The 13,953-nt window shown below is 38.7% G+C and overlaps 2 protein-coding genes across 2 annotated transcripts; both read right to left on the bottom strand.

Annotated features, from left to right (window-relative positions):
- Positions 1-2,496: 2,496 nt before the first annotated feature.
- LOC120004252 (probable glycosyltransferase At3g42180) lies at positions 2,497-3,198 on the bottom strand. The gene is made up of 3 exons (XM_038853542.1): positions 3,086-3,198; positions 2,814-2,971; positions 2,497-2,686 (listed from the first exon to the last, which is right to left on the bottom strand). Exons 1-3 carry the CDS (start codon positions 3,123-3,125, stop codon positions 2,501-2,503), a joined length of 384 nt encoding a protein of 127 aa, XP_038709470.1. The 5' UTR covers positions 3,126-3,198; the 3' UTR covers positions 2,497-2,500.
- Positions 3,199-3,804: 606 nt separating this feature from the next.
- LOC120003543 (probable glycosyltransferase At5g03795) lies at positions 3,805-4,712 on the bottom strand. Its single transcript, XM_038852560.1, has 3 exons — positions 4,620-4,712; positions 4,258-4,542; positions 3,805-4,023 (listed from the first exon to the last, which is right to left on the bottom strand). The coding sequence occupies exons 1-3, from the start codon at positions 4,710-4,712 to the stop codon at positions 3,805-3,807; spliced, it is 597 nt and encodes a 198-aa protein (XP_038708488.1).
- Between the last annotated feature and the right edge of the window lie 9,241 nt (positions 4,713-13,953).

Raw genomic sequence — 13,953 nt, 5'->3', positions numbered from 1 at the left:
GTGAAGAAAAAGCTCCGATTTGGCTGAATCCGACAACAAAACGACGAACCACCACCACCAACGAGTTCACCGACTAGAGACGAACCCGACCCAGCTCTTGGCCGACTGAAACTGACACCGTAATGGTCGACTGGAGTTCACCGGCTAGATACTCAGGTGGCTAAGGGGCGTGTTTGGTGGTTGGGGGAAAGGGGGTGTGAATGGGAAAATGGGGAGTGCAAATACTCCCCACCAATATGGCCAGCCTCATTGCATTCTAAGTTAATTTTTACCATGACGTATGAGTAAATTTTAGTAGATGATTTTGATAAATTTTCTGCTATGGCGTTATATTGAACAAAAACATACTATAGCAAGCTTAAGGAACATTTAGATCCGTTGAAAGTGCAAGTCGAATCCCACCCGAAAGGCTGACAAATGTATTGATGTACCATTTTCTTTGCCTGATGTAGTTGGATGTCAAGGAAAATCATTTAGTAGATAGAATTTGTTCCATTCTTTGTTCATTTTGACATTATTTTTTATTTTTTTTCACATCATATTTTTTTTAATAGAAAGAGAATATTATTAAACTGAACAAAATCTGGGGTGGTATATCCCTACAATATCATCCCCTAAAAAGGAAATAGCTACAGCAGGAGGACAAGAAAAGGAATGAACTCCCTAGGCCAAGTCGAACCCAAGGTTGGTTAAACTATCCACACAGAAATTAAGCTCACGATAAACATGCCTCACATGAATGATCCAATCTTGACAAAGAAGACGTTTAATGCGTATGAGCAAATGAGAGTGAGCATTTGTAGTGACAATCTCTTTATTTAAAAGAGTAACCACTACTTGAGAATCCACCTCCAACATGATCTTGCGAAACCCGAGCTCCCAAGCTTTTTGCAGGTCAACTAGAACAACCCATAGCTCCGCACGCAGAACCGAACAACTCCCAATATTAACTGAGAACCCACTTAGCCACTTCCCAGCAGAATCTCTAATAACACCACCAGTCGCTACCCAGCCTTCATTAGAACGCACTGCTCCATCTGTATTAAGTTTAGTCCAAGAGCTATCAGGTGGCACCCAATGAATAAACTGTTTGACTTTATCAGGTGGCACCCAAGGAATAAATTGTTCAGCTTTATCTCTTGCCTTCCTTTTCATTCTAGAAATAATCGGCCCTGTCTGATGAATAAGCTGAAGAGGACATGAAGGAAAAATAAAATCTTCATCAAACAAAAGTTTATTACGCCAATGCCATAGCATCCAACAAGTAGTTCCAAAGATAGTACTCCATTTCTCTCCATCTTGCGGCTTATACAACACAGAAATATTATGGCCTAACCAATCATGGAGATTCAGAGTAAAAAACTCAGCAACATGTTGTGTAGCCCCCAAAGAACTCCAGATAATACAAGCCTCAACACAATCCTGAAGAGTATGCAAGGCAGTTTCCTCCATATTTGTGCTTCGAAAACAACCAGCTGAAGTTGACATCTTTCTCTTAACTCGAAATGAGTTAGTAAGTAAACTGTCATGAGCCGCCAACCACAAGAAACTTCTCAATCTCTCAGGACCATCCCAACTCCAGATTTTAGACCACAGCGTACGGGTCCTCCATATGGCTAGTAGAATTAGATAACATAGTGTATCCTGACTTGCAAGAATAGATACCATGTTGTTCAAGACTCCAAAAAATAGTGTCTCCACCAGCTTCCACACTTGGAGGGCTGATTGCAGCAACTTTACTACACATTGCTGGAGATAGGTATTGCATAAAATATATATGCAATAGACAAAATCGAAGTCAGGAGTGTATTATTTAACAATGCAGTCGAATATCTAAAGCTACATATATAATATAACCAACTTTCTTGGCTATTTTAGTTCTAAATCTTTGAAGCATGTTTTGATATATATAAGAAAACACAGTTGCTCATTCCCTGGCTAACCAGATTTCCTTGCTTGGTTTTTTAATGTCCAACTCAAGCTGAGCTGTTGTATTGCAAAGGAAAGTGAGACACCAACCTCAACTACATATCCATTTCTGACTTCCATAGATATAACCTGAAAAGTTGTATGCAGATATATCTATACATACACATCTACTAATTTACTCTTACATCATATGATATGGTCAAAATTAGATTACAAAAGCAGTGAGGCTGCCCTAGTAACAGTACATCTCACTTCCCATTAGGCATGTATACGCCTAATTAACGCAAGCAATGAAGAGCTTTCAGCATCCATCGCATAAAAAACGAAAAAATAATGGAACAGGAGACTTGGTTGGTTAAGGAAAAATGACAATCACTTATTACTTATGGAACATACGCTGTCAAAAATTAAAGAATGTAAAAAATGAACAAAGAATGGAACAAATTCAATTTACTAACTGATATTCCTTGGCATCCAACTTTATCAAGTAACGAAAATGGTAAACTTGTACTTGCCATCCTAACTGATACTAAGTTGTGCTCATCTTCATGTTTGGGAAATGTATACAAGTTCAGGAATCAGAAAAAGATCGTGCGAGGTGGCGCATCCAGAGCTCATACATTATCATATGGAAGACATCATATGGCTTATCATGTCCTCTAAAAGCTGAATTTCCATGCAAGTGCCATTGGCGTAAGACATCATATGGTTTATAATGTCCTCCAAAAGATGGATTTCCATGGAAGTGCCTTTGAACCTGGAAAATATCAGAACAAAAAAATAAAACTGAGAATAGAGAACCTTTATAATCTTGCAATGTTTCAAAGTCTTCTCTCTTTTTATTTTACTAGCTAAATTTAAATTGCTACACAACACTTATTCACCTTGAGTATGTTGTTATGCAGTTCACTGAGTTTTGAATCCGATATGGCCTCAAGGATCTGTTCAACCCGATCTGCATCATCCTTATTGATTATTACAGAAAATTTTGTCCAGTCAAGGATGTCACCGAATGGCAATTCGTAGTCCTCATACAAGATCACTGCAGAAAGGTGCACCCAAGTAGTTACTAAGTTGATTGAAAACACACTCCAGAAACTAAAAAATCAGGGGGAAACCAAAAATATATAGTTCCACTTAGGAGGAATCGTCTCACCTGGAACACATCCAAAATGGATCGACTCTGTTATGCACATTCTTGTGATATGGGATGATCCATCACAAATGCAATACTTAGATGCTTTGAATTTCTCTTGGTCTGGATATTTGTCCCAATCCTTTAAACTTGCTGGAGAATTTTCGTGACAAGCCCAGAAAGCGAGTATTGTCCTGCAATATAACCAAGGTCAATTTTGTATAGCCCAGATTCTAGTGACATGAGATGCACTGTTGCTTGTTTCTACTGAAAAATCATATGAGAGTCTTAGTCCATCAGATGAGATGATTTTCATACCTTACCAAGATCAATGAAATTTCCAATTAACATGCAACTCTGTCTAATCGATATGTCAAGTTAAATTACAAGAAACAACAAAACTCACAGTAAAAACAAAAAAAGGAAAGCGATGAATTTTTATTGTTTGGGTGAGGAAAACATGTTACAGACAAAACATATATCAGCCAAAGAAAATGAATTCTACTTTCACGGCACAAGACTATTAAACCTATGTTATGTTGCAATGAAAAGGAAAAAAGAATATTAAACTTATGTTATGTTGCGGAAGTTGAATTGTAGATACGAATTTATATTGAAGATGATAAAAGGAATGCTTATAGTAAGTCAATCAAGAAGATGTGGAAAGTTTTGAATATATGGTGTACCGTACCTGTTGTGTATGTCATAATCACCACGCACTGGAGGAAAAAATGGCAGTCTCATCTGGGGATGCTTATAAGGTGGTGCTTGTGGTGTAAGTCATCATTTCTTGCGGAACACGAGAGTCTTATTGAATTATTCAATGGAACGCTTTCCGTGAACATTGCTCCAGCGTAACAGCAAGTCACAAGAAAGTGATCAACACCTTTACTCCGATTCCAGTGAGGGTACTCGTTAATTATACGCCCAACATAATCATCAGCATTAGCAAAAATTCCCTGGCCGGCATACAAGGCATACAAGGAGGGGGAAAGTCACAAAACTATCATGTTGCATTATGTGAAATTAAAGGAGACTGGCACATTCATTCCTCTCATCTTGATGACTTAGTTCCTACCCTATGTGGTAAATCATTTCTTTCAATGTTGACATTTTGTCAAGCACGAGGTCTGAATCTTTCTTGTGTGTGGATATTTAGAAAAATAAATTTCTTGAGGCAAAGGATATCATACCGTTCCCTCAAGTTGTAACCAAGTAATTGGAATGAAAAACATATGAGCCTGAGTGGGATCATTTGTAATAAATCTTTCCGAGAACATGAGACGGCGGCTGAAGAACACTTCAGTAGAAAACCCCCTGTGAATGTGCTCGTCATTGAAAAAAAAAGCGTCAGCATCTTTGTTTGGGTACATGAAGATTTTGAAACCCTTCTCCATTAGAGCGTAATTTCTCAAGAAGACATCTGGGCACTGGAAGACTTCCTCAAAAATACCAGAATCTTCAACTGGGCTGTTCACCTACATTGACCAGAAAGAAAATTCGAATCAATGAATGATTGAATGAAATTGAAAAAAAAAAGAAAAAAAAGAGACACCTGATCATTAGTAGTAGTGTAGAAGAAAATTGCACAGATAGCAACAGCAACAGAGAAGATGATAATGAGGAAGAAATTCACACGGGACGGCATTTTCTCGAGAAATTGGGGTTTCTCGGAAAACTGGGTGGTTTTGCAGAGGAGAGAAAAGCAGACATCTATTTATATAGAAACAAGGCTTTGAACTATACACGACTTCTTCCACTACTCTTATCAAGAGTGAGGAAGTCTCACTTGAACCAACTTCTTTAATTATCCACTAACAATATTCTAGCTGACACCGTATCTCACCATAACAACATCATTATGTAGTATATTAGAGGATGACTGTTATTGCCAAGATTATAGTTGAAGATCCCTAATTGGAACACAACTTCTTCTGGTGCTCATTAAAGAGAAATCTCTCCATTACAACATTATCTAGTATATTAGAGGATGACTGTTGTTGGAACACAACTTCCTTTGGTAAAAATTAGCTTAGAAAGCAATGAGGCTGGCTGATGTGGGGCATGGTTTGAAACTGCCAAAAACTTGGAAACGATATGAGGAGGAATTAAGCATGTATGTCCCTATTAGCGCAGTGGAGAGCTTTCACCAATGTAAATGAAAAATAACGGAACTGGAGACTTGGTTGGTTAAGGAAACATGACAATCACCACAAGCTTTCTTAAGCTGTCAAAAATATAATGTCAAAATGAACAAAGAATGGAACAAATTCTATCTACTAACTGATATTCCTTGGCATCCAACTTCATCAGGTAAAGCAAATTGTACATTTGTACTTTTAACCCTAACTGATACTAAGTTCAGAAATCAGAAAGACCGTGCAAGGTGGCGCAACCAAAGCTCGTACATTATCATATGGAAGACATCATATGGCTTAGGTCTTGGTGCAGCCATATTGAAGTGCCTTTGAACCTGAAAATATCAACAACAAAAAAAAAAAAAAAACTGAGAATAGAGAACATTTATCATCTTGCAATGTTTGAAAGCATTTCTCTGTTTTTTTTACTAGCTAAATTGCTTTGCAACATTTATTAACCTTGCGTATGTTGTTATGTAGTTCACTGAATTTCGAATCCGATATGGCTTCAAGGATCTGTTCAACCCGATCTGCATCATCCTAATTGATTATTACAGAAAATTTTGTCCAGTCGAGGATGTCACCGAATGGCAATTCGTAGTCCTCATACAAGATCACTGCAGAGAGGTGCACCAAAGTAGTTACCAAGTTGATTGAAAACACACTCCATAAACTAAAAATATGGGGAAAACCAGAAATATTGCCAACAAGGAGTGACCTTGTCTCACCTGGAACACATCCAAAATAGATTGAGTCTGTTATACAGATTCTTGTGACATAGGATGCTCCATCACAAATGCAATACTTAGATGCTAGGAATTTCTCAATGTAATCGTTCCAATCACTTTCACTTGCGCTTGCTGGAGAATTTTTGGGACAAGTAAGTATTGTCCTGCAGTATAACCAAGGTAGATTTAGTGTTTCTTCTAAAAAATGATATGAGAGTCTTAGGTCCGTCAGATAATTTTCATACATGGCAAGAAAAACATTGCAGGAAACTGTGTCTAATAGATATGCCAAGTCAAAATGCAATAAAAACAAAACTCACAGAAAACAAAAAGGAAGCTGATGAATTTTTTATTATTTGGGTGAGGAAAACATGTTACAGACAAAACATATATCAGCCAAAGAAAATGAACTCTACTTTCCTGGCACAAACTGGCTACACAACATTCAGTCATAATAGAAAAAAACTTACCCGGAAAACCAAGAATATTAAACCTACATTAGATTGAAGATCCCGTTGAAGTGAAAAGGAAAAAAAAAGAAAAGAAAAATTACAGAAGTTGAATTGTAGATAAAAATTTCTACTGAAGATGATAAAAGGAATGCTTATAGGAAGTCAATCAAGAAGATGTGGAAAGTTTTGAATACATGGAGGTACCTGTGGTGTATGTCATAACCACGCATTGGAGGAAGAGTTGGATGTCTCATCTGGGGGAGGGTTATATGATGGTACTTGTTGTGTCTGGAATCTTTACTTGCGGAACACGAGACTTTTATTGAATTATTCAGTGGAAATCTTTCAGAGAATATTGCTCCAGCGTCACTGCAAGCCACAACAAAGTGATCAACTCCTTCACTCGGATTCCAGTGAGGGTACTCGTTAATCATGCGCCAAACATAATTCTCAGCAGTAGCATAATTTCCCTGCATACAAGGCGGGTGACAGTCAGAAATCAATCATGTCGCATTATGTGAAATTAAAGGAGACTGGCACATCCATTTCTCTGATCTTGAAATTTTCTTCAAATATGGAGTCTTCATTTCTCTCATCTTGATCACTTAGTTCCCACCCTATATGTCATAACCATAAAAGACTTGTTGAGATTGTTTGTATTTTGTCTTTTTATTGACTTGTGCTAAAACTTTACAGAGACATTTATATATATATACACAAGCTATATGACCGTTGAACTAACGGTAACATTGTAACAATTATAGAGAAAGGTTTGCTTTGACCATTGAACTAACGGTAACATTGTAATAATTATAGAGCAATGGTTGTACATCAGAGATAGACTAAGTAGATAGAGATACGTGTCATGAGAGCTTGGACTTGTCATTGTCTGAGTTAGGTTTGCTTTGACCATTGGTTTTTATACGCCCCTGCAAGATCAGGGTCCCATCGTGGAGATTGATCTTGGCACGTAAATCAAGAAAGCGTTGACGAGGTAATGATTTGGTGAGAATATCAGCAAGTTGATGCACAGTGGAGAGGTGACGAACTGCAAGGATACCTTTTTGAACAAGGTCTCTAATAAAGTGTATATCAATGGCGATATGCTTCATTTTGGAGTGAAGAACAGGATTGTGACTTAAATGAGTTGCACCCAAATTATCACAAAGCAGCAGCGGTCTGTGAATAAGAGAGATATGCAATTCACGCAGAAGATGAGTGATCCATACAACCTCAGAAGCAGTGGCGGCAAGTGAGCGATATTCAGCCTCAGTGGAAGACCTGGCTATGGCTTTTTGTTTTCGAGATCTCCAAGAAATGGGATTGCAACCTAGAAAGATAATGTAGGAAGTGACAGATGATCGATCGTCGGGGTTCCCAGCCCAATCAGAGTCGGAGTAGCCACGTAGACTGTGGGAAGTATTGGCACGAAGAAGAATGCCGTGATGAATGGTTCCTTTGAGATAGCGAAGTAGACGTTTGAGAGTGTGCCAATGGCTTGTTGTGGGATGCTGAAGATACTGAGCTAAACGATTGACAGCGAAACTGAGGTCTGGACGTGTAAGAGATAGATACTGGAGACTGCCCACAAGTTGACGGTAGAGAGTGATGTCAGAGAGCTTAGAGCCACTGTGCTGAGACAGATTGAACGAGGATGGAAGAGGAGTATCAACAGGTTTAGAGGCAGCCATAGTCGCACGTTCTAGAAGTTCCCGAATATACTTATGTTGACAGAGAAATAAGGTGTCTTTGGTGCGGATAGCTTCTATACCAAGGAAATAGGAGAGGTCACATAAGTCTTTAAGTGAAAACTTGGACCCCAAGGCAGCGGTGATCCTGTGTATAAAGGAGAGATCAGAGCCAGTTAATATAAGATCATCAACATATACAAGAACATAAGCAATTACAGTAGGGGATTTGTAAATAAACAAAGAAGTGTCAGCTCTAGAGTTAATAAACCCAAGGTGAAGAAGAGCAGCGCGAAGGGTGGTGAACCATGCCCGAGGGGCTTGCTTGAGCCCATATATAGATTTGTGAAGCAGACACAAGTGTTTAGGATGTTGTTGATCAATGAAGCCAGGGGGCTGTTTCATAAGAACTGTTTCAGCGAGAGAACCATGTAGAAAGGCATTGTTAACGTCGAGTTGCTTCAGCGGCCAGTAATGCATGACAGCCAAGGAGAGAACAAGCCTAATGGTGGTAGGTTTTACTACCGGACTAAATGTTTGTTGGTAGTCTAAGCCAGGCTTTTGAAGATAACCTTGAGCGACAAGACGGGCTTTGTAGCGGTGGATAGTGCCATCAGGATTGCGTTTGATTCGAAAGATCCATTTAGAACCAATGGGTTTGTGAGATGGAGAGGGTGGTACGAGTGTCCAGGTGGAGTGATGGTGAAGAGCATTGAGTTCTTCGACCATGGCTTGATGCCAATGAGGAGACTTAAGGGCTTCATAAACTGTGTGAGGTGCAGGGGAAGCAAGTAGCGGATGTAAAGTAGTGTGATTAAGGGTTTTTAGGCTTGTAAATATTGTTCATAGACCTTGTGACCATTTTGTGTGTGCGAGGAGGAGTGTCCGAGGAAAGAGAGGGTGTAAGCGAAGGGAGTTGTGAGGAATCTGATATGTTGGAATTGGGAGATATGGGAGTTGGACACATGTCATGTTGAGGTGAAGGATTGGTGGAATGAGATGGGTGAGACGCAACAGGTAAGTCAAGGGTAGGTGAAATAGAGACGTTAGGAGTAGAAAAAGAGACATTGGGAGGAGTAGGTAAAGGACCTTGCACTGGGTCAGAATTGGTGGCTGTAGGGATGGGCTGGTCAAAAGTAGGATAAGACAATCCAGGAAAAAGATGTTCTCTAAAAAACACATGTCTAGAAAGATAGAGTTTGCCAGTACTTGGGTCATAACATTTAAAGGAACTTTGGGAGGTTGTGTATCCAAGAAAGATGCAAGGAGAGGATTTGGGATCAAGTTTACTATTGGTATAAGGTTTTAACCAAGGATAGCATAGGCAACCAAAAGGCCTAAGTTTTAAATAGTTAGGTGGGGTTTGAAAAAGTAACTGAAAAGGAGAGTATGGTTTGGTAGTAGTTAAAGGAAGACGGTTTAAGAGATACACAGCTGTCTCAAAGGCAAAAGACCAAAATTGGGGAGGAAGGTGGGCATGTGCAAGTAAGGTCTTCCCAGTCTCCACAATATGTCGGTGCTTCCTCTCTGCCAGGCCTACATGTTGCGGAGTATAGGGTGGTGATTGTTTCCAGGAGATGCCTAGCTGGTTCAAAGTTGTTTGAAGTTTGACGTATTCTCCTCCATTGTCTGTATATAATGTTTTGATCTTTGCATCAAATTGTCTTTCAACTAGTCTTTGGAACTGTAAAAATATATTCAGAACATCAGACTTATGGAACAAAGGATAGAACCAGGTGTAACGTGTAAAGTGGTCTATAAATATCACATAATATTTGTGTCCTAATATGGATGCTGGAGAACTAGGCCCCCATACATCTGAATATATAACTTGTAGTGGATGAGTGGTATGAACTGAAGACATACCAAATGGAAATTTGTGAACTTTATTAATGTCACAAGAGTTGCATAAAACAGGAGTAGAAGTAGAAACAAGAGGGCATAAGTTTGCAGATTTTAACAAATAAGATAGTAGTACTGAGTTGGGATGGCCCAATCGTTGATGCCAAGTATCAAGACTGGACTTGTGAGCCACCATGGCTGACTTGTGCTGCACTGAACCAAACTGATAGGTGCCTTCAACGCATGGACCCCGAGCCAGAACATTTCCCGACTTCAAATCCTTAATGACAAAACAGTTAGGATGAAATTCAATTAACACATTGTTAGTTTTAGTAAACTGATGAACAGAGAGCAGATTACGTTGAATATGAGGAACACATAATGTATTTTCAAGAGTGAATGTCTTAGTGGGTGTGTGTAAGTGACAAGTGCCGTGATGTGTGACTTGCAAACCTGAGCCATCTCCTATCTTGACTTCATCTGTGCCTCCATATTCAGAGTTGAGGGAGAGATTGCCAAGATCTGAGGTCATATGATGACTGGCTCCTGAGTCAACAAGCCAAGGTTGAACATTGGTGTTGTTGGATCCGTGGTGACTGGAAGCATAGTTGGCTTGGGGTGGATTTTCAGATGCATAAGCCTTGAGCTTCCTGCATGTACGGGCTGAGTGTCCTGGCTTTTCACAGATTTGACAGAAAATCCTTGGCCTTGGACTGTTGCCAGCATAGTTGGAGTATCCAGATGGTCCATTGGTTGAGTAATGGTTGTTCTGATATGAGGAAGAAGGTGGACGATTTCCTCTATTACTGAATCTGTAGTGACCTTGAGACCTGGAGTTGGGCCCTCTTTGATTGTTTCCATAGTTCCTATACTGTTGAGGAGTTTGGTTTTGAGCAAAGTTAGCAGTGGCTAGCAGTTGTGATTGTTGTTGTTCAAGTCGCTGCTGATAAGCTTCTTGACTTAGGAGCAACGATCTGAGGGCCTCATAGGAAATGGGATTTTCTCTCCCATTTACAGATTCAACTGTTCCTTTGTATTCAGCTCCTAGGCCATTGAGGATGAAAATGACGAGATCTTCCTCCTCGATTGGATTTCCAGTTAAGGCAAGCTCATCAGCTATTTGTTTTACCTCACTTAAGTATTCTTCAATCTTCTTGCTACCTCTGTGCATATTGACCAGATTTTGTTTGAGTTGAATGATTCTAGATCTTGACTTGTTAGCAAAAAGACTATGAAGTTTTGTCCATGCTTGATGACTGGACGTAACATCCCCCAATAGTGGAAGAGTAGTTTCATGTAGTGAAGCAACTATTGCATTCACCAACATGCTGTCTTGGCATTTCCAGTGTTCCTTTTGTTCATCTTCAGTGTCGGGTGGACAGGTAAGACTTCCATCCACATATCCCAAGAGCTTGTATCCTCTCAGAACACTTACAAGCTGCAATCGCCAGGCTGTGAAGTTAGTAGTCTTGAGCTTCACCGCTAGTTGTGAGCTCGCATTAATGGCGATGATTGGTTTCTCTGTAGCTACCTGAGCTGTAGATGCACCATCCCCATTAAGCCCAGATGTGACTGTAGCCATGGAGGTAGAAGATGATTCAGTTGTTTGGAGTAGTTCTCGAACCTGCTCCGATACCATAAAAGACTTGTTGAGATTGTTTGTATTTTGTCTTTTTATTGACTTGTGATAAAACTTTACAGAGACATTTATATATATATACACAAGCTATATGACCGTTGAACTAACGGTAACATTGTAACAATTATAGAGAAAGGTTTGCTTTGACCATTGAACTAACGGTAACATTGTAATAATTATAGAGCAATGGTTGTACATCAGAGATAGACTAAGTAGATAGAGATACGTGTCATGAGAGCTTGGACTTGTCATTGTCTGAGTTAGGTTTGCTTTGACCATTGGTTTTTATAAACCACGCATTGGAGGAGGGAAAAGCAGAGAATGTGTGAGAGAGAGAGAGAGAGAGAGAGAGAGAGAGAGAGAGAGAGAGAGAGAGAGTCAAAAGCAGGTCAGAGAGTGTGCGTGTTGAAGAGCCCAAATGACGGTTTTTATGTTAGTTATTTCTGGTATTTAACGCCACGTCATCGTATACTCATACATGAGAAGAGTTGAGCTTGGGGTCTTGAATTTGGCGGCTAAATCAGTTATTTCTGGTACTTCTGCAACGTTATTTGCTATCATGCCACTATGGCCCAATATTTGTCTTTATTTACCTGATTACCCAGAAATTTTGAAACCTTTTAACAGTCTTCCGGTAAGATATTATGCTTGGACTTCATTAGGCCCAGTACCATGAACTGACGTGGGCTTTAGAGTTTGGACAGCTACAAGATAGGCCCAATACAAAAGGCCCAGAAAAATAAAGCCCAATTTTCTATAGTCTAAGCTAATTTTCAATAATCATCTGAACATATATAACAAAATTAACAGCTGTACGTGAATTGTCATTCTAAATAAAGAATCGTAGACAACAGTGCTTGCACTGAACATTTGATAAGAAATTTAAGCTGCAATTATAGCATAAACTAAGAAGGATTTTAAGGTGAAAAAGTATTAATAAGCTGTAAGTAGTGTATTAAAAAAAATTCATTTAGGGTGGTCGAGTTGATTGGAAATGAATTCTTCCAATTATGGAAATCCAAGTTTAACGCTATCTACACCCTACAACTTAGATCACTCAAATTGATATATGTAAAAGAGATCTGATAGGTATAATAGAGAACTTATTGTACAAATTGGCTTGAAAACCGCACTACAATGGTATCTTAACGTTCTCTACCTTTGATACTGTTCAAGTGAGTATCTACTGGTAGATAACCAAAAAAATAAGTATGTAAAAGTTTAAAATATTAAAATAATGAATAGTTTTTTTTAATACTAAATAAATGTTGTAAATGTTTGCTCTTTACCTCATATTTTTATTTATCATTAATTAATATTAACTAATAACTATCATATAAAATATTCATTATTTATTATGTTTAACAATTTAATAATTTAATAATTTTTTAGTAATTATTTTTATTTATAATTAATGCTAATTATTTTTTCTAAAGTTAATATATAATCAAACATCTTAGGCTCCGTTTGGTACGTCGGATAAGACTCCGTATAGTATAAAATTATCCTTTAATGAAGTTATCGGGTGTTTGGATGTTTTTTAAAAATCTCTGGATAGTATAATTTTATACAAAAGTGGCTCTTATACGATGCAGACCGTATAATATTAAAACGCTTCCAACTCGTTTTTATTTTATACGGAGCGCTTAGTATAAGAGATAACATGTCAAAAGACAAAAAAGACCTTCACCCTCACTTTTTATCGGAAGAGAGAAAAAGTAAACCCTAAAACTATAATTTTTTCTTGAAATCAGATAATATAGACAAGTAATAAAATAAGAATAAACTAAATTAATATTTTAATGCGGTAGATATTTAGAATAGAGATACTGATGCAGTTGGTACTGAATAGAGAATTTGTAAACCATCAAAAAGTGGTGTTTGAGCAGATAAAATAGAAAAAATTTTAAGAGACCAATGTGAATGCTCTTATTAGGTATCTAGAGAATAAATGATAGAAGTATCCGTGATATACATGGGCCAAAGGCTCATAATTCTTCATTTAAAATAAAAAAAAAAGGATTTCAAAAAGGTAATAATTTAACTACAATCACAACCAGTACTAGGAGTTGTAGTACTAGGAGCAGTACGTTTAACTAGAGTAGTAGCACTAGCTAGAAGCACTATGCTTAACCAACCCACCCTGGGATCGATCGGAGCCTGAAACCTGACCCATGCCCAACTCGGGATCTATCCGGGCTCGTGGATCAGCTCGAGGCCGACCCAAGCCCAAAGCAGGCTTTGGACCGATCTGAGCCCGAAGCAGGCACGGGACCAACCTGAGCCCGAAGTTTGACCCGGGACTGATCTACGCGCAAGCCCTAATCGGACCCAATTCAAAAAAGAGAGAAAATGGTCGACACGCCTATCAATGCGAGAGTGAAAAGGGGGTTGTCGTGTGT

Source organism: Tripterygium wilfordii, chromosome 8 (assembly GCF_013401445.1).
Source record: "Tripterygium wilfordii isolate XIE 37 chromosome 8, ASM1340144v1, whole genome shotgun sequence".
NCBI lineage: Eukaryota > Viridiplantae > Streptophyta > Magnoliopsida > Celastrales > Celastraceae > Tripterygium > Tripterygium wilfordii.
This window is presented reverse-complemented; position numbering and strand designations above follow the sequence as displayed.

Bases quoted from the DNA above. Each gene is read 5' to 3' on its own strand.
- LOC120004252 (XM_038853542.1), bottom strand. From the start codon at position 3,125: ATGTGCATAACAGAGTCGATCCATTTTGGATGTGTTCCAG. The intron at 2,972-3,085 runs GTGAGACGATTC...ACCTTTCTGCAG, and splicing joins CCATTTTGGATGTGTTCCAG to TGATCTTGTATGAGGACTAC. The intron at 2,687-2,813 runs GTGAATAAGTGT...GATATTTTCCAG, and splicing joins TGCATAACAACATACTCAAG to GTTCAAAGGCACTTCCATGG.
- LOC120003543 (XM_038852560.1), bottom strand. From the start codon at position 4,712: ATGCCGTCCCGTGTGAATTTCTTCCTCATTATCATCTTCTCTGTTGCT. The intron at 4,543-4,619 runs GTGTCTCTTTTT...TGGTCAATGTAG, and splicing joins ACACTACTACTAATGATCAG to GTGAACAGCCCAGTTGAAGA. The intron at 4,024-4,257 runs GTATGATATCCT...TATGCCGGCCAG, and splicing joins GGTTACAACTTGAGGGAACG to GGAATTTTTGCTAATGCTGA.